We start from the raw sequence: 21,473 nt of genomic DNA, 5'->3' as shown, positions 1-21,473 counted from the left end.
ACATCTCTGCAGTTGGCGCTTGGTTCGCTGCGGCTGGCTTCTCACTTCAGTTGGTGCTCAACAGTTTATCGGCAAACAACGCCTCCACGCGTGTTGCAGGTGAAACAATAGCAGCAAACACGAGTTAAAACAAAACAAAAAATTAATGCCAAACCCAAAGAGCCGACAACAACTGTAAAAGTGAAAGACGTCGGCGCGAGTAATTTGACAAGATTAATTCTTAATATGAAATTCGTGAAATTTGTTTCTGTTTGCTGTACAAACAAGCGAAAGTAACTGCAACAACAACAACAACAACAATAGATGCTAATTAGATGTCACGCAAGAGCAGAATATGCGTTAATTGATCAAACTGCGTGTATATACAGGTGTATATATGTGTGTGCGCCTGAGTATTTGTGTGAGTTTAATTGAAATAAATGAATGGAATTGCAACCACCAGCCGTAAGTAAAAACCAAGCGCACATCGTAGCCAGCTATTGGCCGTATATGCAAATATTTGACCCAGTTTTGAATTGCAGCAAGTTGCATGACTAGCCAAAAAAAAAAACACACACACACACACACACAGCTGCCTCCCGAGGCCAAGGCTGCTGTCCGGTAGCCTCCCATAAACTTGGCCTTTTCCGCCTGGCAATCAGCACACAGCAAGCAACACCAGTCACAGCCTCAGCCTCAGCCCCACCCTCAGTCCCAGCATCAGCCTCTGCCCCAGCCTCAGCAGCCATAAAACCTGTTCTCCAGCTTTATGTGTTTTATTTTTATACCCTGAACCCATTGAAAATGGGAAATCAGGGTATAATGGTTTTGTTGAAATGTATGTAACAGGCAGAAGGAGGCGTGGCAGACCCCACAAAGTATATATATTCTTGATCAGGGTGACGAGCTGAGTTGATTTGGCCCTGTCCGTCTGTCTGTCTGTCCGTCTGTCCGTCTGTCCGTATGTTTGAACGCGTCGATTTCCGAAGATATAAGAGCTAGAGACTTCAAATTTTTTGTAAAATGTTCGTAATTACAGCGCGGATATCGAGTTTATCATTAAAATTCGATAACTCATCCCGATCTTTTTTTATCGATAAAAAACCTTATCGAAAACCAGTTATAAAATTATATCTTCTACACCTTTATTGCTAGAGTCTCCAAATTTTTTATATATGCTTATATGCAATTTATACAATTTCGGTTTTTGTTAAAATTTACCCCCCACCTCTAAATTCACCCCCTCACCCTCACTTTTGTAAAAAGCGTATTTCAAATACTAGAGACTTGTGCTTTGGCAATTATATGCATATTCATGTTATAATCATAATCTAAAAGTTTCATGAAGATCGTACGTCCACAAAAAAAGTTATTAAACAATTAAGTTCTCATAGTAAGCGCACACTGCAGCCCATGCGTGTTTATGCGTGGGTGCTTGTGTGTGTATGTGTTTGTGTATGTGTGTGTGTTTCTTGTGTAAGCTGAAAGACGCGAAAAATTATTGAAATATCTATTGCTCCAAGGGTTCAGGGGATCTCGTAGTCGAGCAGTCTCGACTAGAGCTTTCTTACTTGTTTTCTTTGCGTTTTGTCGCTGCATTTCTCCTGCGCGAATTACGAGCGTTGCGCATGTAAAAGTGAAATTTTTGTGTATTGCCAGTAAAAGAGCATGCGGCATGTGGCCTGTGGCATGTGGCATGCAACATGCCGCATGTGACTACACAAAGAGACTTAATCAAAGTTCTGGCAGCTAGAATAATTTTTGTTTTCTTCCTCTACCTACGCTCGCTTGAGTTATTAGCGCATGCTAGATGAGCATCGCCGTAATGCTCTAATACCTAACAACAACAACAACAACAACAACAATAACAATAACAATAACTTTATAGCCAAGCTTGCGCATTATTCTAGCAATTAGCCCGGCCATAAACAGCTGGCGTGCCATTCAGTATTTTGTTGTTAAACACTATTAACTATTTGCATAGATCTCGCTATTAAATGCCAAGCTTTAGCACAATGGCGACAAATGTCGAAGAGAAACATTTCACTTGTCATGCCAAATGTTAGTTACGAATAACAGTTAATTCTAATGCTAGATATGTATGTATATATAGAGTGTATATCTGTATATGAAATGTCTGTATATAAGTCAAATGTATAGAAGACGTATGTATATATGTAGTAGAGGCCTGAGCTTCCAGTCAAGGCAACTGAAAGTCTTCGAGAAAATACTCTGCCTAACAGGAAAACACTCTGGACTCTATAACATCATTAGCTTAAGTTTATTAGAAAGAGGAGCATTCATAATCTATGTATTTTTCAGAGAAACTGTTTATTAAATTTTCATTATATAAAAGTTCTTAAAACATACTTCGCAAAGAGCTCAAATTTTATATTGATTTTTAAAAATCTCCATTAAATGAAATGTGCTGCCCGACCTAAACGACGAGCTAATAAAATCAGGTTCTATATGTACTTCCCTTAATAAACCATTTCCCAGATACAGACAGTCGTCGGTTGAACTGTCTGATGGAGAGGAAATATAAAAATATACACTCCACTTCACTCACATATACTCGATTACTGTCTGATGGAGAGGAAATATAAAAATATATACTCCATTCTACTCATATATACTCGAGCTGGCCGAGCCTTCTTTCCACTCTTAGACTTTTTTTACCCAGAACCCATAGAAAATTGCCGTTACTCTCTGCTTTGATTTGATTTCGCTTTATATTAATGTTGTTATATGAAAATATAGCAAATATATTATGCATATATTTATATTCACCAATCAGAAGACGCCTGTCTTCGCTTGCCAATTGCAAATTAACGGAAAACTTATTTGCATAATATATACAAGCTATCGAGCTAAGTTTGTTTGAGACAAGCGATAAAAATCTTTTTTTAAAAACCTAGAATTATGTAGGTTAGCGTATTTTTAATGCGCTTTACAGTGATGACTCTGCAAATGAACAGCGTTCTTTGATGATTAATTTCTAGTAAATAATAAATGCTTTTTTAAAATCTTATTTAACAAAAAAAAATGTTACAAAATGTCATACACAATTTTAATATATTTTAATAAATATTTTAGTTTAGTCTTTATATTTATATTTATTGATTAAGATTTTACGGGGCAGTAAAATTTTTTTCTTTGCGATTAATTAATTAATTATTTATTTCACATTAGGTTAGTTAACGTCTATTTTTGGTGAAGAGTGCATTATATTTGCCAAAGACTTTCGATTCCTATTTTGCCTACGGGTATTTGATGAGCATGTACTCATTCCTAATAAAGAGAAATTGATTATAAAAATATTTCATAAAAAATTCAATTTGCCTACTGACTATATTAAACAAGTAAGAAAGCTCTAGTCGAGACTGCTCGACTACGAGATCCCCTGAACCCTTGGAGCAATAGATATTTCAATAATTTTTCGCGTCTTTCAGCTTACACAAGAAACACGCACACACACACACACAGGCATACATACACACACACGCATACAGACACACATACACACACACACACGCATACATACACAAGCGCATACACACACACATACACATACACACACACATACACAAACACATACACACACATACACAAACACATACACACACAAGCACCCACGCATAAACACGCATGGGCTGCAGTGTGCGCTTACTATGAGAACTTAATTGTTTAATAACTTTTTTTATGGACGTACGATCTTCATGAAACTTTCAGATTATGATTATAACATGGATATGCATATAATTGCCAAAGCACAAGTCTCTAGTATTTGAAATACGCTTTTTACAAAAGTGAGGGTGAGGGGGTGAATTTAAGGGTGGGGGGTAAATTTTAACAAAAACCGAAATTGTATAAATTGCATATAAGCATACATTAAAAATTTGGAGACTCTAGCAATAAAGGTGTAGAAGATATAATTTTATAACTGGTTTTCGATAAGGTTTTTTATCGATAAAAAAAGATCGGGATGAGTTATCGAATTTTAATGATAAACTTGATATGCGCGCTGTAATTACGGACATTCTAAAAAAAATTTGAAGTCTCTAGCTCTTATATCTTCTGAAATCGACGCGTTCATACATACGGACAGACGGACAGACGGACAGACGGACAGACAGACGGACAGGGCCAAATCAACTCAGCTCGTCACCCTGATCAAGAATATATATACTTTGTGGGGTCTGCCACGCCTCCTTCTCCCTGTTACATACATTTCAACAAAACCATTATACCCTGATTTCCCATTGAAAATGGGTTCAGGGTATAAAAAAATAGGGATATGTATATGTATATTGTGCGTAGTTAATAGACTTCAATAAAATATTCTCTCTTATCTCGCCCTCTCTCTCTTGCCTTCTCTCTGTATAGGCATCAATGCCAAGAAACGATTTACCGCATTCGATTAACATTGGGAATGTGCGAATTGTGTCGCCTGATGGTTTTTATGGTCGGTTTATCAACACGTTTTGGCCGTTCAGCTTCACTTATCACAAAAATATATATATGTATGAAATAAAAAAGAAACAAACAAAAAAACAATCAAATTAAGTTGAGGAATAGCATTAAATGCGTTGCACTCGCCTGCACATAAAAACGCGCTCGTAAAAATTAAGCCAATCTATTTGTGGCTTAATAAGCCATTAGTAAGTCGAGTTGGTTAACCGCAACGAAAGTGAATTTGCTTTGGCCCAGCTAGATTTCTCTTAACTAAGAAAAAAATGACTAAGTTACAGTTTATAAAAATATTTGCACGCTAGACGCGATCGGTTTACAAATTGCCACAGGCACAAAAAAAAAAAAAAAAAAAAAAAAAAAAAAACAAACAAACAAAAACAAAACTTAAGAAAAAAATAAATAGATAGACAGCCAGACAGACAAAGAGAGATACGGACTGAAAGCAGACCGAAAGATACACGCACAAAGTGAAATTAAGTATCTATTAGATACAAGCGCTAAAACTGAAAGTTGGCAAGTGTTTAAGCCAATACTTAATGCACAGTTTTGACTCAACACGATTACAAGATGATGCAAAACATAATTTAAAAGGAATTTTATAATTTACCAGAGTATTTATGCAACAGAGCAATAAAACTAGTTAAGTCAGCCTCGACATGGCACCGACATGCAAATTCTTTCCCTGCTTCTCTTGCCGGTATACCCTGTTCAAACAGGAGATTGGTGAAGTGGGCTGTGATTTACATATATGTAGTACTACATATATTTGAATATTTGTTGGATGTGGAATGCACACTTGAGTTAATTAAATTTATGGGACAATCATCGAATACAATCAGTGCTTAGGCAGCTTGTAACTCAATCAGTTGATTAGTCAGTCACACAATCACTCAATAACTATGTTAATCAGGTAATCGATTAGGCAGCTATTCGAACTCTCTTCTCCTCTCTCACTCCCTCTCTATTTATGCTAGTCCTTCTGTATTTGAATTTTATGAAGGCATGGTAATTTCTCTCTCTCTCTCTCTCTCACACATACATACACATAAACACTCTTTCTCTTTATTTTTGCTACTAGCTTTCATTACATTTATATACATATACATTATATGGACTACTCTACTCATCCACTTTCTATCTCTCTCTATTACTCTCTATCATACATTTTACCCATCTCTACATCTCTCTCCTTGAATATTATTCTCATTCTCTCTATTTTTGTTTCTCTCTCTCTCTCTCAATCTGTTTCTAGTCCTTCTCTGCATCGTCCAGTACCTTTCTCCCTGCTTTTCCCTTTTTAATAAATTCTTGTTTTGGGTACTTATTGCAAGGAATTATCGAGAGAATTTTGTAATTTAAAAATTATATTACCACGTCTACCGTGACACTGGCAACAGAGTAGAGCTGAGTTGTTGCCTAATACCGAACTAGATTTGTTATTCGCAATACGTAACAGTAAGACTATGCTGAAAACGGGGTATCTGTTAACCAGATACCCGCATCTACTTCACATTTGTGTTGTACCATCGTCTGCTCGACAAAAAAAGAAAAAATACCTTAATACAAAATTGTCACATAAAAATGCAATAAAATCTCTGACTGAAAACGTTGTCTGTGACAGCGAAAGCTTGTTACCGAATTATAAATATGCCACACAGCATTTTGGCCACTTTTCCAGCCAAGTGTCATTAAGAAAGATTTAATGAAATCATTATGCCAGAGTAATCATTTTCATCCAGTGAAAGCATAAGAGCCAACATCAATTAATAGTCCAGCTGAACTAACATGTGGGCTATTATATAACCAAAACACAGAAAATTTGGTGTACGCTTTAATTGCTAAGAGCGAAAACTCACGCAATGTTCTAGTTATCTCTTGAACTCTGAACTGTGACCGCTCTCGGCTAAGACCGCCGACCGTTAGCCGCTAGCCCAAAACGAACTGGAAACTACAAATCATGCAACAGACCCTATCATACGTAACACCTAACTTGAGTTCTGTTCGTTGCCAAAACTTGTTTTGCTGGCCATTATTTTGATGACAGTTTTGTTTGAAATGCTTTATGGCCATTTCGCATTTGATTGCATAAGGCAACACGGTCGCTTGTAAAGAATATGTGTATTTAATATGAAAAGATATAAACGCAATCACAGCTGCCGCTTCAAGCATATGACGCTGATAACGCGCATAGCTCATACGACCCGTAGTCGCAGTCGCAGTCGCAGTCTCAGCCGCAGCCGCAGTCTCAGCAGCAGTCTCAACCGCGGCCGCTGCCACACAACAAGCGAGCTCATTAAAAAACACATTCATAATTCGCATTGCTCATAATAAGCCCCAGCAGCGGCAGCTGTGTTCGTAATTTAATCTAATTGATTTTCTTATACTAGACGCTATAAATGGCCCAGTCTGTTACATCAAGCCAGCTCAGCTTACGTATGTATGTATGTAAATCTGTGATTGTCTGTGCTCGTGTGCTCACGACTGGGTACGCAGAGGACATTAGCCGGTGCGTAATTAGGCCACATTCGGTAGATTACAGTATGACATTAGGCGTTGGCTATATCAATAATATATGAAGAGGGCGTGGCATTTGTGCCCTCGGCAAAAGTTCAATTACTCTTGTCTTGTCTTAAAGTTGAATTATATTTGAATGTTTTGGTGTTTACATATCAAGTACTTGTATATTAAGTATACACCATGATTTTTTCTCTAAAGAAGAAAAGTTGTCGTAAAATTCATATAAGATATATCATAATATATAATATTATTCGAGATAAAATTTAATTCATATGTATTTGGACATTTCCCATTCTATACCTAACACAAGTTAATTAAGATTTCACATAATAACGGTATTCGCTATTATAATTCCTAAAAACAATTAACATAATAACAAACTAGAATCTTTATTTATTTCTTATTTAAATGAAGTCTACTTAAATGACTTCTTATAAATAAAAGCTTAATTGAAATTCCATTTGATGATTTTGTTTTCCATATTTGATTATAACACACAATTCCATCACAATTTCCGTTAGCTATGTAAATTGATAAGAAGCAACCCTGACATAGTGGCCTATAATTGCAAACGATGCATATCGTATACGAAAAGTCAAACCGCTTACAAAACTCTTTTGCCTTTGCAGGAGAAAAACTCGTTCCAGGCGAATCTGAAAAAGCCGTGAAAAGCGCAGCCAGCAAGATATAATAAGCAGACAAACTGCTCTTAAAACAATCACAACTAACTGGAAAACGTAAACAAAGCACAAACAACTTTCAACCAACAGCAACCTCAACAACAACAACAACAGCGAAGTTATCGACAGCGAAGAGCAGCGACTACAGTTAACGCTGCGGAAGAATTTCAACTGGATGATTCCGCGTGCGACCGAAGCGGCAGCAGCAGCAGAAACTACCCAGCCGACGCAGTCAGTGCAATGCACAAACTGAACGAAGCGCGTAAACTCAACGAAAGCTGAGAGAGTAGGAGAGAGAGAGAGAGAGAGAGAGAGAGAGAGAGAGAGAGCGCTAAGCATAGAGAGACAGCTAACCGGCAGCTTGGCCTCGCCATGATCTTGACTGGCATTGAGAGCGACCGAGTCAGTTGTCGGTCAGACGCGTAAGCATGCGCACGCCGTTGATATAAACTGAAGAAGCAACCGTTACTCCGTGGGCGTGTCTCGCGCACAGATGAAGTAATTGCAGCTAACAACAACATTGTTAAGCTGTCCGTTGGCATTTCGAATGTCTGTCTGTTTACTCGAATAGAAAATGTGCTAAATGCTGCAGCGAAATTGCAAACAACGCGACCAAAATATCAACGAAGAGTAAAATAGTAAAAAAAAAAAAAAAAAAAAAAAAAAAAGAAAAGAAAGCCAAGTTGCGCGCGCTACGCACTGCCAAAAGAATTTGTGAAAATCAATAATATATTTTACAATACGAAAAAAAGCCACATCAATTGCTGAAATTGTGTTTGCGTGCTAATCGGTTTTTGTGCGAGGCAACAAAACCGACAACAATCGCCGATTGTTTGGCTGTAATTGAGCTGCCCCTTGGCCCAGTTAGTGTGCCGCAGCTCAATCGGGTCTAGATAAATAGTCCCGGACAGCGCCGACTGCTGTGGCTCCAGGTGTAAATTGTTTGAAATTGAAAATGCAAGAGTCTGCACTTAGCAGCAGACACCGTAATTGGCCAACGGGTGAGAGCCCGTGCACATCCTCAACAACAAAATCAACATCAAAGCATCGCATTAGAAATCACTCAAACATGGCCAATAAGTGCAGCAACTGGCTGCATTGGCTCTTGCTGCTCTCCTCCGCGCTCCTCTGCCTCAGCGTCGCAAAGGCGAATGAAAGCGGACTGTCCACGACACCTTTAACACCTGATGTCACCACAGAGACAGCCACAACAACAGCAACAGGAACACCTCCAGAATCTGCAGCTGCACCAACTGCAGCAGCATCAACATTCACACCAAGTGCCCTGACCACTGAGGATTGGCGGCCCATTGTGAATGCCACTCGAGCGCCAACCACCAGAAAGCATCCTAATGGCAACGATTCGCTGCTGCTGCGCATTGCGCGCAGGTTTTCCAGCGGAAATGAGCTCTGGGATGGACTCATACGCGAGTGCTACCTGAAGCCGGATATGTCCTGCTTCCAGAAGAACGTGTACAGCTATTTGGATAGCGCCCTGGACATACAGGATGTAAATATAACGCAGCGCCTGAAGTTCTACAGGAATCAGGTGCAGTACAATGCGGAGCAGGAGAAGGAGGAGGCCACCAACGAGGCGCGTTCCGGTAAGAGTTTAGGTAACATTGCACTAAGCGCAAATGCTAACACATACACATCCATATACAAACATACGCTTGTTTGCACCGTAAAAAGAGTTTATTGGTTCTTAGTAAATTTTGTTGCCATGTAGGTAAACTGTAGGAGTTGAAACTCGAGAGAAACTGGGACTAGCTAGCCTCTATATAATCTTGATGAGACACATGACACATATGAGACAGGTGTATGATATTTTATATTCATTGCTTCTACAGTAAAGAAAATGAGAAATGATGACGGGAAATGAGAGGAGGTTACTCCTGAATAATTTTCATACTAATCTCTTTCTTTTACTAGTCCCAATCTATTCTCAGACTGCAAACTGCGCTGAAATCGTTCTCTTTACATTTTCAACTACAAATTTATTTGAATAACTTTCAAAAAGCCCTAAATCTGATCAATTTTAAACAAGCTTTGTCTGTCGATATATTTTTCTCAGCCTTAATATACCTTACTCATTACCACAAATATCGATATCGTATGAGACAAGACATTTCTACACGTGCCAATTATTACATGTCTATCAGTCAGTCAACATCATAGAAATGAAGCCTACGAGTCTATAGTTTCCATGGCTACCTAATTCAAAAATATTGCAATAGACATATGTTCCATCTTAATTCAATAGCCCTTGTAATACTAACAATTGGATGCTTAGCTCATTGCTCGCAATTCCTAATTAATTGAATGCTCTAACATTAGAGCATCTACGAGTGTATTATGTAAGAGCCCTTGGCTCATTTCGCTTTCATTGAGTTGGGTATTTTTTCTCTTCTTCTCTTCTTCATTGGCTTTTTTGTGGTGTTTGTGAAACGTTTTCACATCTCGTACGGCATTCGATTCTTTGCCTGAGTTTTGTTTACCATTTTTCTTGGCACGTTCACACTCACAACTTTCACTTGGCGCATTTTGATTTGATTTTTACGTATTTTGAGTTTGAGTGGCAACAAATGCGAGTCGCATTCAATGTGAGTCACGGCTCGCAGCAGCTGATTTCGTTGTCTTCGGTATTCGGTATTCAGGTTTCTGTTTTCTGATTTCTGATTTCTTTGGCTAATGCAATATCAATAAACGTACATTAAGTGTTATGCAAGCTCCGGTATTTCGTATACCTGACCAGTTTCAACTTCCATTTCAACTTTCATTAGCATAGAACTGTCAGTTAAATGTAGTCCGTTTCGATTTTCACTCAACACACTTTCCTCTTTCATATTTCTTGGTTTCCTGCAGCCAGTCCGGAAACCCCCATCGAGGAAGTCTCCAATGCGCTCTATGGCAAAACAATCAAATTCGCAATGACACACGATATGGAGCTAGATCTGCCCGAGATCGTGTTCAATGGAGCCACATTTCGCATCTCGCCGCGCTCCATCGAAGGCAACGGAATCATTGCCAAACTGGAGCTAATACCCAAGCAGCTGGTCAAGGCCCGACTGGCTGGTGCCATGATCAAGAAGAAGATCAGTAAGTAACACAACTGCAGCTCAAAACTTGCCAAACTGGACGGCTGCAGAAAGTGTGCATCCAGTTGAGGAAAAAACAAAAAACAAAATAAATGAAATACAAATTTATTCATCAAGTGCAACTTTCGTTTCCGTAGACAAATTTCTGCGCAACAAACTGCTGCTGTCGTTCATTGCCTTGGTGCTGATCATCAAGATCATAAAGATCAAGTTGTTCTGGCTGCTGCCCATTGTGATTGGCGTGGGGGCTGCCAAGAAGCTGCTGCTCAAGTTCCTGCTCTTCCTCTTCCCCGCGCTGTCGCATCTCTTCAAGCTCTGCTCGTATTATCAACAGTCCTATCATGGCACCAAATATCATCATCATCATCATCTGATCAATCATCATCATACGGTAAGTACTCGAAAGAGAAGTAAGTTAATTCCCCTCTCTCTCTCTCTTTGTCTCTCTTTCTTTCTCTCTCTTTGTCTCTCTCTCTCTCAATCTTTAATTTCTTATTATTCCAACATTTTTTTTCTTTTGTCTTCGGCTTTGTGTGGAATTTCATTGAAATCTCGAAAAAATAACACAATTTCTTTTTCGGATTTCTATGTCATTTAGCTTATTTATTATGCCTAACACGCCCACTTTTTTCTTCGTTATTCTTGTTAATTTTATTAATAAGAAAAAGCTCACGAATCGCTCTTCAAAGGCAATTAAACAAATACATGACAGACTTCAATGTCTAATGTACGGATGCTGAAATTTATCTAATTGAATTTGGGCTAGCAAAAACGCCAAGAAAACTCAGACACGTGCTGCTTTTAACTTAAAGATGTGCCGCACTCAGACACACACGTACATACACACACGCTCATACATCGCTAATGCCATAGAGATAACTGCTTGACATTTCATCAAATGGAATCCTGTTTTTCATTCACAGCTCAAATGAATGTTTGTCACTGGCAAGGATTAGAGTTCCACTCACTGGCAGACATTTGTACACATCGACACCCCATATACACACACCCACACACCCACACACCCACACGCCCACATGCAAATATATGAGATTGAGCCTAGATAATTGGATGAGCCATTGGCACACATTTCACATGCGTCTTTAGGATAAACATGGGTGCGCTGCGTTTTTTGAACCCGTCTGGGTTCAATTTGAATTCAGCAATTGCTTTCGCCTTTATGAACTGCCCATTTGTGCGTCTTCGCGTTTTGATGAGCCAAAACGAGTCATAACTTTGGCTAAGCGAGCTTCGACAGTCTGCGAATTCTGTTTTAATGGCTCAAACTGGTCTCCAGCATGGCAGACTCTGTCTAATTCTGATTGGCATGCAACTTGAGCAGAAGATTTTCCAATTTATTAAATGATAATTCGACTTTACCTCGATGCTCAGCTAAAGCACTTTAAAAGCATTTCGTTTGTCGTTCGTCTGCTAATCTAACACACGGCCTAGCCTGGCCTAGGCTTAGTCAATTGAAGTTGAGTTTTCTCTGTGGATTTTCCCATGGAATACTTAGAATATTTAATTTTTCAAATATTTTTTTGGCAGCTCAAGTTGTTTTAAAAGACAAATTTGAATAAACTAACTTGCCGCATTTAGATCTACAACGTGTTCACAGCATATTTAAGTCCTCAAACAGTTTGTCTCTCAATGCCTTATCAAATCTTAAATTATCTACCACAACTTCATTTTGCCTGTGTCGAGTAAATTAAACTAGGTAAACATTTCCTTAAGCTTTGCTGTGGCAGCTTTAAGCCAGCGCGCAGTACACAAGAGGGCGCAAATCTTGGTATTCATAAATTAAATTATGTCCCCCTCAATGTATTACAGAGCTCATATATATTGTAACTTTACTTTTGCGCTCCAAGTTTGTCTGGCGTAATTCGAGGCGCCTGTCATCTGCTGGAGATGTGCCAAAAATTGTCACCATTTTTCTTCTCTGTTCTCTGGTTTACTTGCTCGCCTCTTCTCTCTTTTCTTTTTCTTTTTGTGTGTCTGGAGCTGGCGAAAGTTTCGTCCTTTAAGGAGCCACACAGGAGACACAAATTACGGCGAAATCGAGCTGCATATGTAAACCAGCAGGTGAAAGAAGCAAGCGCCGGGCCAGCAGATGCTACTTAAAGCAATTTGAGTAATGACAGCATTCACTCCATTAATATACATATACATATATACACATATATTAGATTGAATAAGATCTTGTGTGTCAAAGACAGAAATTCAATGCCTAAGTGCGAGACGCTTGAATTTAGCTGAAGAATTAAATATTAGCATTCCCAGAAGTAGAAGCTGAGTTTTGGTTCATTAAGTCTTGTGGAACATCCTTAAAAAGGTATTCCATAGAATAGCATTTGTGGTGCTTGAACTTGAAATATCTAGATTGAGTCGAGACTTCCTTTTGCCTCGCCAGAAGGGGGCTCATTATTATTACATTATTTCCATACAATTTCTCAGACTCGTGTACTAAACAAGAAAACTGAATTGTTGGACATTATAGCCATACTCATAAACGCTTAGCCGTGTCAGAGCTAGCTATCGAGTCACTTGGGTATCGAGGATATTGAAAAGCAACAATACTCAATTCATGGAAAAAGATATTGAACCGTGCTCTGTCTGTCTGGCAATGGCTGCTATTTGGTCACATTTCTCGGCAACCGGGCGCAGATTCGTTGTTTACGACAATTTAAAAGTCATTGAACTGGACCGAAATCAAACTCGAGCACTCGTCGAACCAAAATAATGCGCATCTGTTCGAGGGCGAGGCTATAAATAGTAACCAAAACACAAAGGCAAACCGAAATGAAATACCAGAAAAAACGTCGAAAAATGCCGTATAAATTTGCTCAAAATAACTGTAATGTAACGTAATGAGGGGAGCTTTACAACAATTTAAGACCTGACTTTAATTTCATGCCCATCTCTCTTACTCACTGCCCCTCTCCCTCTCTCTTTCTGTCTGCCGCAGGTGGTGCCGCCCTGGCACAGTGGTGAGCATCATAGTGTGCCAGAAATCATTTACACGCACCCGCCCAAGGGACATCCCTCCGCGTATCTGCACGGCGCGCCTGTCCACGAGATCTACGGCCCCGGGCCAGGGCACGAGCACTTCGAAGGCGCCTGGGAGAACAGCGGACCCGGACTAGGCTCTGAGTAAGTTGGATCTAGACAAGTATTTTGTGTGTCTTAACTTTGTTAAATGTCTGTCTATAATAATTCAACACACACACACACTCACACACACACACTTACACGCACCTCTCATCACATTTGACACACTGTTCAACACGCTCAGATACATAAGCGCTATGAAACGTGATGCACAAGTGGGGGATAATGCGAATTACTTTAAGCCGCACACGGCCAACGATGCAAATGAGCTGCAGTCCTGGGGTCTGGGCACCACGCAGCCATACACAAAGCAGCCATCGCCGCACCAGCAGCAGCAGCAGCAGCAGCAGCAGCAGCAACAACGTTGGCAGAACAACCAGCAACAGCAACAGCAACAAATTAGTTTTCAACAAAAAGCACAAGCCTCTAGTCACAGTTTAAACAAATTTCACAATCTGGACAAACAAAGGTATAAAATGCCCAAGTAACGCACACACCCACACGCACGCACCCACGCACGCACTCACTCACACACGCACAGCCTGCCTAACCGTATAAACACTATAATGCCAACGATTGTTAACACTAAACACAACACTAATACATGCCGAATGCAAATACAAATTTGTTGAAATTGACTTTCAATGTAAACAACAATGACAACAATAACAAATTGTTAAACAATTTGCATTTACACACGCATTTCCATTTTTGACGGCCATTTGCAGTTCAAGGCCGGCGTTTGCACAGCACAATCCGGTTTATGTCGCGGCGCCAGGCGCTGGAGCAGGAGTTGGACCTGGACCAGGACCGGGTCCAGGACACGGACACGGACATGGACCGAGCCTCACAGCCGCCGCTCAAATTGCCGCTCAATACGAGCCAGCACGCAACAATAACCAACCACAACAACAGCAACAACAACAACTTTCGGTGAGCAGAGCCTGGCCACAGCATGTGGCAGCAGAGTTAATTAAATCCTAAGCTGACTGTGATAGATATGTGTGTTGCAAATTGTTCTATAAACTATGCCACATGCCAATTCGACATGCCACGGAATAAATACAATATATGTTTGGTTAGTCGTACCAGAGATACCCTAGAATATGCAGATATAGGTATCCATATAATTTAATCTTTAATGAGCTGATGGTTTGTCTTGTATAGCTTCAAGTGAATAGTGTGCATAGGTGAGCAGGTTTTTCTTTCTTATAGCTATAGAAAGAATAGAATAGAGAACGCTTATAGTATTTTGATACAGAATATTTTGATGATTATACGCCATGAAAATGACTGAGCTGCATATTTGATATGATTTTATAGTAAAATATAGAAGAAATACATATTTTTTAATTTTTGATATAGCGATATATATTATTTATATATTTATTATAAGGTTAGAGGCTATGTAGAATTTAAACTAATTTAAATTTAATCAGTGCTACTGGGACCTTCGACTTCACAGCTTATATTTAATAATAATAATTTTTATACATATGATAAAAAAGAGAGATTTCGTTAGTATATTTCTTATTTATGTAGTTGTTATATATATACTTCATATGAAAATTGCATTCATAAAATTTTAGTTTTGGTATATACAAAAATATTTGTATATATTAAGTAAATTTTGAATGCATAAGCCAGACTACGTGAACAACGTTAGCAAGACTTAAGTATATGCCCTAAAGTGTCTCTATGTTCATGTTCCCGCAGTTAAGGAGTTCATGATTTCTACTTTGAGTAGGAGATTAGTGAAGAGTTAAGGGATGTGGCTGGTAGTGTCATTGGTGCTTATAGAGTGGGTACTCGAGGATAGGGGAGAGTTTTGTAGGGTGATGGGGTCCTGGCATCTAATGGCATGGTGACATCGGAGTTGTTTGGTTGGAGGCGTTAACTGCTGAGTGGGATATATGGGATATAAATTGAATAAATTACACAGTACTTAGAAACTATTTAGTTTATGTAAAATATTATTGTATATTTTGAATATTTAATATGTATATGTATTCTATCTGTATAATACTTCAATTAGCATCGGTAGACATAACTGTACATAGCTTCTACTAATCATATTCGTAGAATAAAAGTACAAAATAATGCAAATACACTCAAACTAATATGGTGAAGAGAATTAGACATTAATGCTTTAGTTATAAGCTGATAAATGCTCATTAACTATTCATGCATTCATTTACTTCAAACATTTCAACAGGCAGCTTAAGGATTTACAGATATTCAGACTGACAGCGTATCCAATTAATAATTTGCTCATGTTGTACTAAACTTACAAAGTCTATTTATAGTTTTTGTTCGCAAGTCCCTTAATTTCTTATAGTTAATACCCTGGGCTCTAGTGTCGAGTATACATATATTAACGTCAGGCTTAAAATGCATAATTACTGTGCTGTGTGAAGATGATTGAGGAATGGCTTTCCTTTCACACTCCGCAGTCGTCGAGCTGTCTGATTAGTGGGCTGGCTGGGTCGGCAGAGGGGACGGGGTCGTACAGCCGTGGGACAACATAATCAATCAAGCGACTGCAGTTTCACTTCTGAACAAGTGCGACGTCTAGACTGCCGCATGGGCCTCAAGTGTTTATTGACAATTTAGCACACTTTGGCTCTGAGGCGTGGATAGTTTTTCTCAGTTGCAAAGGTTTACATTGTGCCTTGTCTCTGAGGCTCTAGCGTTCGGGCTGACCCTGTTTAGTGTCTCTTTGCAAATTGCATTGTCGTGCGACGCTCAAGTGCTGTGCACATATTTAGCTTAGCTGCACTGGGTCACCGACAGTTTTCACTTTCAAGTGTCTTCATGCGGGCCACACCGGGCCCACTTAACTTGGCCATAATTAAATTGCACTCTAACAGGGCCCAGCATCGAGCTAAATTGCAAAATCCAGCGCCGTTGCGGCCTAATGAAATGAGTGCACATTTCGAAAGGCCAACAGAAAAGTCTCCACGGGGCAACAGTGCATCCAACTGTTGGCGACAGTGCGTTGGGAAAGTATGCCAACGCTTTTGCAAATACCCGACCGTCCAGTTCGTGGGGCGCTAATTGAGTTATGCTGCCGGCCATGTTATTAAATGCAACTTGCACTGTATTTAGTACTAGCGGGATACACCCTGTACTCAAGCTGTCTGAAACTTTAGTTAAGTTGAGCTATAGATTTTTGACTTTCATGACTAAAAGACATTAAATGCTGAGAGACATGGCTCGTATTTAATATTTGTGTACTTACATTTGCTGTAAAATATGCATTTAGGCTTCTCAAGTTTCTCTCTGCATGTGTATTTATTTTTAAGCTAACGAAACTTTTTAAATTAAATGACGGTCTTTAGCTGTAGCATAAAATACTAGATATATAAGCTTGTCAGCAAAGAGAGCTGCTCAAGTTTCTCTCTGCTGTTAATTACCATAAATATAAATTTTATTAAATTTTAATAAATAAATTATAATTTCTGGCTGTGGGATGAATTTAATATCTCTATATATAGGCGGAGCAGAATTATACTTTTTCAAGGTTCTCTCTGTATGTCAGCTTATATTACTTGAGAGTGAATTAGCTGCGAAAAGTTTGTAAAATATATTATAAGTGTTAGCCTTAGTAGATGAGCCATAGATTATAAGCTGATCACCAATCATACTTTTTCATGATTCTCTCTGCCATTTCCACATATTGGAGCAAGCAATTTCAAGTTTCTCTCTACAATTTTTAATTACTACATTTAGCTAAAATATGATTATTTTTAACATCTCTTTTATTACTAAACTATCTCTCTGGCCTACCCCTCGTTTCGTCTGCAGCCCGAACTGGCTGCCCAGCTGAAGGAGGCCATACGCATTCAGGCTGAGAAGCGACTGATACAGCAGCAGCAGCAAATTCTGGAGCATCAGCCTTTCGTGCAGGATGGACAGGTTTGATAGTGGACACACGCAGCAGTCGAACGAGTTGAAACTTTCAATTTATTTTTTGCAGCCACTGTACCCGCTGAACTACGATCCATTCTACAGTCCCATACTGCTAAAGATCGACAAAATCATCGAGCAAATGGGCATCAAGAGCGACCTGTGCAAGGAGCGCGTCGTGTGCAGCATGTACAAGGACCCGGCCACATATAGCCCGCACAGTAATTTCATATCCGCGGAGCTCAGTCGGTGCGTATAGAGGGTTCAATTAGAGCAGATGTCAGTTTGGGCATTCAACTTGGCTTAGCTGGCTGCAATGCTGTCAGCTCTATTAAAGCGTCAAGTGTTATAAATGGGATTTCGTGCTCTAATAGTTTGAGTCGCGCGCAACAAATTGTAATGTCGACCAGTCAAAATGTCATTCATGGGTTTGCCAGGTTATACTAATGTGTTCTCTCTAGCCCGAGGTGAAAACTTTAGACGAAAAACTTTTCAATCAATGGGCGTGAACAAAGAAAGCGCTCGCATCCCCTTCCCCGCGCCCTCTGCTCGCATAGTTGCGTGCAACATTTGTCACAGCACGCTTCATCTTCTGCTCTGTCTTCTCACCTCTTCAGCTAAGCGTGCTGCAAGCAGCGAGCAATGCACTGCAGTGTGCACTGCACTTGGGCAGCCATGTGGAAAGCCCACGTTGCGGCATCAAAGCGCGCGTCAACATGAGCCACCCACTCGAGCCACCCACTCGAACCACCCAGCCCACCTTCCCACCTACCCACACGCAACGCGACGCATTTTCATAATTGACTGCCGACGGTCAACTGCAAACTGAAAAGCGCTCATGCGTGCCACAGGCCAGATAAATGTATTCATATTTCTCAAATACCCTGTAAACAGCATGACACTCAGTTTTTCGTTCCCCAAGGAAAGTTTTGATAGCTTCTCATTATGTCTTATAATGCAATCAACAGCCGAGTCATGCTAGTCTAACTGTTTATCAAAGCATTCATCTTTTGCTTTTTACATAAGCTGAGAGCTCAAAAGAATATATAGTATAGGGTATTCAAATTAGTGCATGAGCTGGAATATAAAACTTTTTGATGTAAGCCATCTGAAATGCATATTCGATCAATTTCTAAGTTGATACCATTCGATGTTAACATGTCTAGGATCTGTAAAATATCTAATTGATATGGAGTATCTTTAGCCTCCATCAGTTTCCAAGTTTATTCGAATCGATCTAGAAATATAGCGAGCATAAGCCTGTCTTAGCTAAAGCTCTGTGAAATAACTTGCAGATACTTTACAGACTACACCAACTGTACAGGGTATCTACACATCAGTCAGCCTTAGGTGGTCTGCTCCTGTTGCTTTTGCGGCTTCTCTAGTTGGCTTTGTTTTGCACAAACATTAATGTCTACACGCAGCAGATGGCACAGACAATGAGCGCGCATTTGGATCGTAAAATTTTGTTGATAAGTTTGTTGACACTTAACAGCAAATCTCAAATTTGGCCTGTGCCAGGGGCGACAATGTGGCATGCCACCAGGCGCGTCGCGTGGGCGCTGGCCGAATGCGCATTGTATGATTTATGAACGTTTATGTTAATGGCACATCATTAATTAAATGCCCCAAGTGCGTTCAATAATCTTATCAGACGCATTCGGGGATTCAAGCAACATATAACAAGAAGAACAAAAAACAGAATTTCAGACGAAAACAAATTCTAACCGCGAGTGAAGTTGGGGCACGGCGGGCAGCGGGTCGGGGCAGTGGGGACAAGACAATGGGGGCCGCTAGAAAATTAATTAAAATAGCTGCCAACGTCGAGAAACAACGAGAATAAGTTTTAAAATGGCAATAGCTTTTGAGAGTCGTTCAAGCTATTGCTTAGCTCCTGTTCTGAGAGGAGATAGCAGGAGTCGAAGGAGCTGAGCCAAGTGCTTTAAGGCTTCCAACTGACTAACAAAATGGCACAATCAACAGACTTTCAACTAATTAAATAAAAAGCGTCTTAAACCAAGACATTGGCTCCATAAATAAAATGTATTGGCATTCCGTTGCTCTCTTAGTCTCCCAGCTCAGGTGCATACACTTAGACAAATTTCTGCTGAAGAGGCATTAAATTTTGCATTTAAATTTGCGCTGACATTGAAATGCAAGAGTCTTTTGAATTATTTTTAATGAAATTCAAAATAAATTCCTTCGCCAACGTTAACTGACATTCACATCAGGACTCGGCCCCACCTCCCTCACTCGCTCCCACCCCCTTCGAGCATTGTGTGTGTGCGTGAGCTCGTCTCACATCACGCTCGTACTTCAGGCACTTTAAGTAGCATTTTAGTTGCCTTTCGGCAGGATATGAATTCGAAACCCAGTGGCGAAGAGAAACCCATTAGCTCCTGCAGTGCTCTGTTGTTTGGCATTGTTGGAAGGCTGCAAAGCCAAAACTAAAGTGGCCCACAGCGTATCCGGGAGGCAGAGAGCAAGACGAGCAGAGCATGGCAAAGCTGGCTTAGTTAGATAGCCACGCACAGCCACACCCCCACACACCTACACACCCACACACTCACAGAGGACACGTACGGGGTCATAGTATGAGTGAAAGCGAAATTTCTTTGGCATAGCCAGCGAAAGTTTACTTTCAATGCGGCAGAGTTAATTAGCCAAGTTCCGGACTGTTTTGCCATGTAGTCGGGCAGCTGCTCTATCAAATTAATTGAATTAACGCAATTTTCCATTTTCCTTTCAATTATTTTTGGCTCTTTTGTGCGGCGCAGAGAGACGAGCGAACTGGAGCCCGTGACGCATGCGAATGAGGCAGTGCGTCGCTTCTACCGACTCATCCAAGCGGCGCGCGACGGCCAGGACCAAAAGGATTGCCTCAGCCTCTATCCACAGTGTAATATGCCAGCGAAGTGATAAATCAACTTTGCCTGCAGCTGCACCACTCGCACCACTTGCACCACTTGCAGCGGCAATCAATTATTTTGAGTCAACATTTCCTTGTTAAATCGAACTGTGAATATGCGAATTACTTAAACAATTTAAGCATAAATTAATTGTTAATCTATTTATTTATTTATTATATTTATATTTATATTTATATTTATATTTATATTTATATTTATATTTATATTTATATTTATATTTATATTTATATTTATATTTATATTTATATTTATATTTATATTTATTTATGTATTTATTGAATGTCTACATAAGCCTGTGTGTGTGTTTAACTTAAGTCGACCGTCCTCAATTAATTAATATTCATTCTGATTTTGTTGCAATTTTTACTACATATTTTATTATTGTGAAACAGTTTTGCGCGATTCAGCGGGCATAACTGTTGTGTCATTTACAACAGCTGAAATGAAATCAGGATTTGCATTAATTAAAAGACAATTGAGCCTTAAAAAGAGAAATCGCCCCCAGCTCTGTAGTACATAGAATTATTGTTGTTTACATTTTGTTCAAAGGAAAACAAAAACAAATTAAAATACGAAGATACGAAAAATCAATTACAATCTGTATATCTGGCTGCATTTTAATTGTCATGGTGCGTTGTTTCAATAAAAACAAATGGGGCAATGATTACGTATATTATTTTTCACACAGCTCATGGAGAGAATCAAACAAACAAACAAACCTTCGCTTGCCTATTAATCAAATGGACTTTTACTGTCACATACACACACACATACACATA

At 39.5% G+C, this 21,473-nt stretch overlaps 1 protein-coding gene across 4 annotated transcripts; it reads left to right on the top strand.

The window, feature by feature from the left end:
• The first annotated feature begins 36 nt into the window (after positions 1-36).
• On the top strand, positions 37-21,285 carry Osi17 (DUF1676 domain-containing protein Osi17). Of its 4 annotated transcripts, none has more exons than XM_089467997.1 (10): positions 37-400; positions 7,599-9,265; positions 10,515-10,748; positions 10,885-11,138; positions 13,713-13,897; positions 14,040-14,324; positions 14,584-14,788; positions 17,663-17,773; positions 17,835-18,013; positions 20,542-21,285. In XM_089467997.1, exons 2-10 carry the CDS (start codon positions 8,605-8,607, stop codon positions 20,681-20,683), a joined length of 2,256 nt encoding a protein of 751 aa, XP_089324123.1. In that variant the 5' UTR covers positions 37-400; positions 7,599-8,604; the 3' UTR covers positions 20,684-21,285. The 4 variants fall into 4 exon arrangements, with proteins under 4 accessions (XP_089324123.1, XP_089324126.1, XP_089324121.1 ...); XM_089468000.1 differs by having other exon boundaries at positions 37-444; positions 7,599-9,253; XM_089467995.1 differs by having other exon boundaries at positions 37-444.
• Positions 21,286-21,473: the final 188 nt, after the last annotated feature.

The sequence above is a fragment of the Drosophila arizonae genome, chromosome 2 (assembly GCF_054131065.1).
Source record: "Drosophila arizonae isolate 15081-1271.41 chromosome 2, UAZ_ARI_1.0, whole genome shotgun sequence".
Lineage (NCBI taxonomy): Eukaryota > Metazoa > Arthropoda > Insecta > Diptera > Drosophilidae > Drosophila > Drosophila arizonae.
This window is presented reverse-complemented; position numbering and strand designations above follow the sequence as displayed.

Excerpts from the sequence above, each read along its gene's own strand:
- Osi17 (XM_089467997.1), top strand. The coding sequence starts at position 8,605 with ATGCAAGAGTCTGCACTTAGCAGCAGACACCGTAATTGGCCAACGGGT. Across the intron at positions 10,749-10,884 it reads CATGATCAAGAAGAAGATCA|ACAAATTTCTGCGCAACAAA; the intron begins GTAAGTAACACA and ends TCGTTTCCGTAG. Across the intron at positions 11,139-13,712 it reads TGATCAATCATCATCATACG|GTGGTGCCGCCCTGGCACAG; the intron begins GTAAGTACTCGA and ends TGTCTGCCGCAG.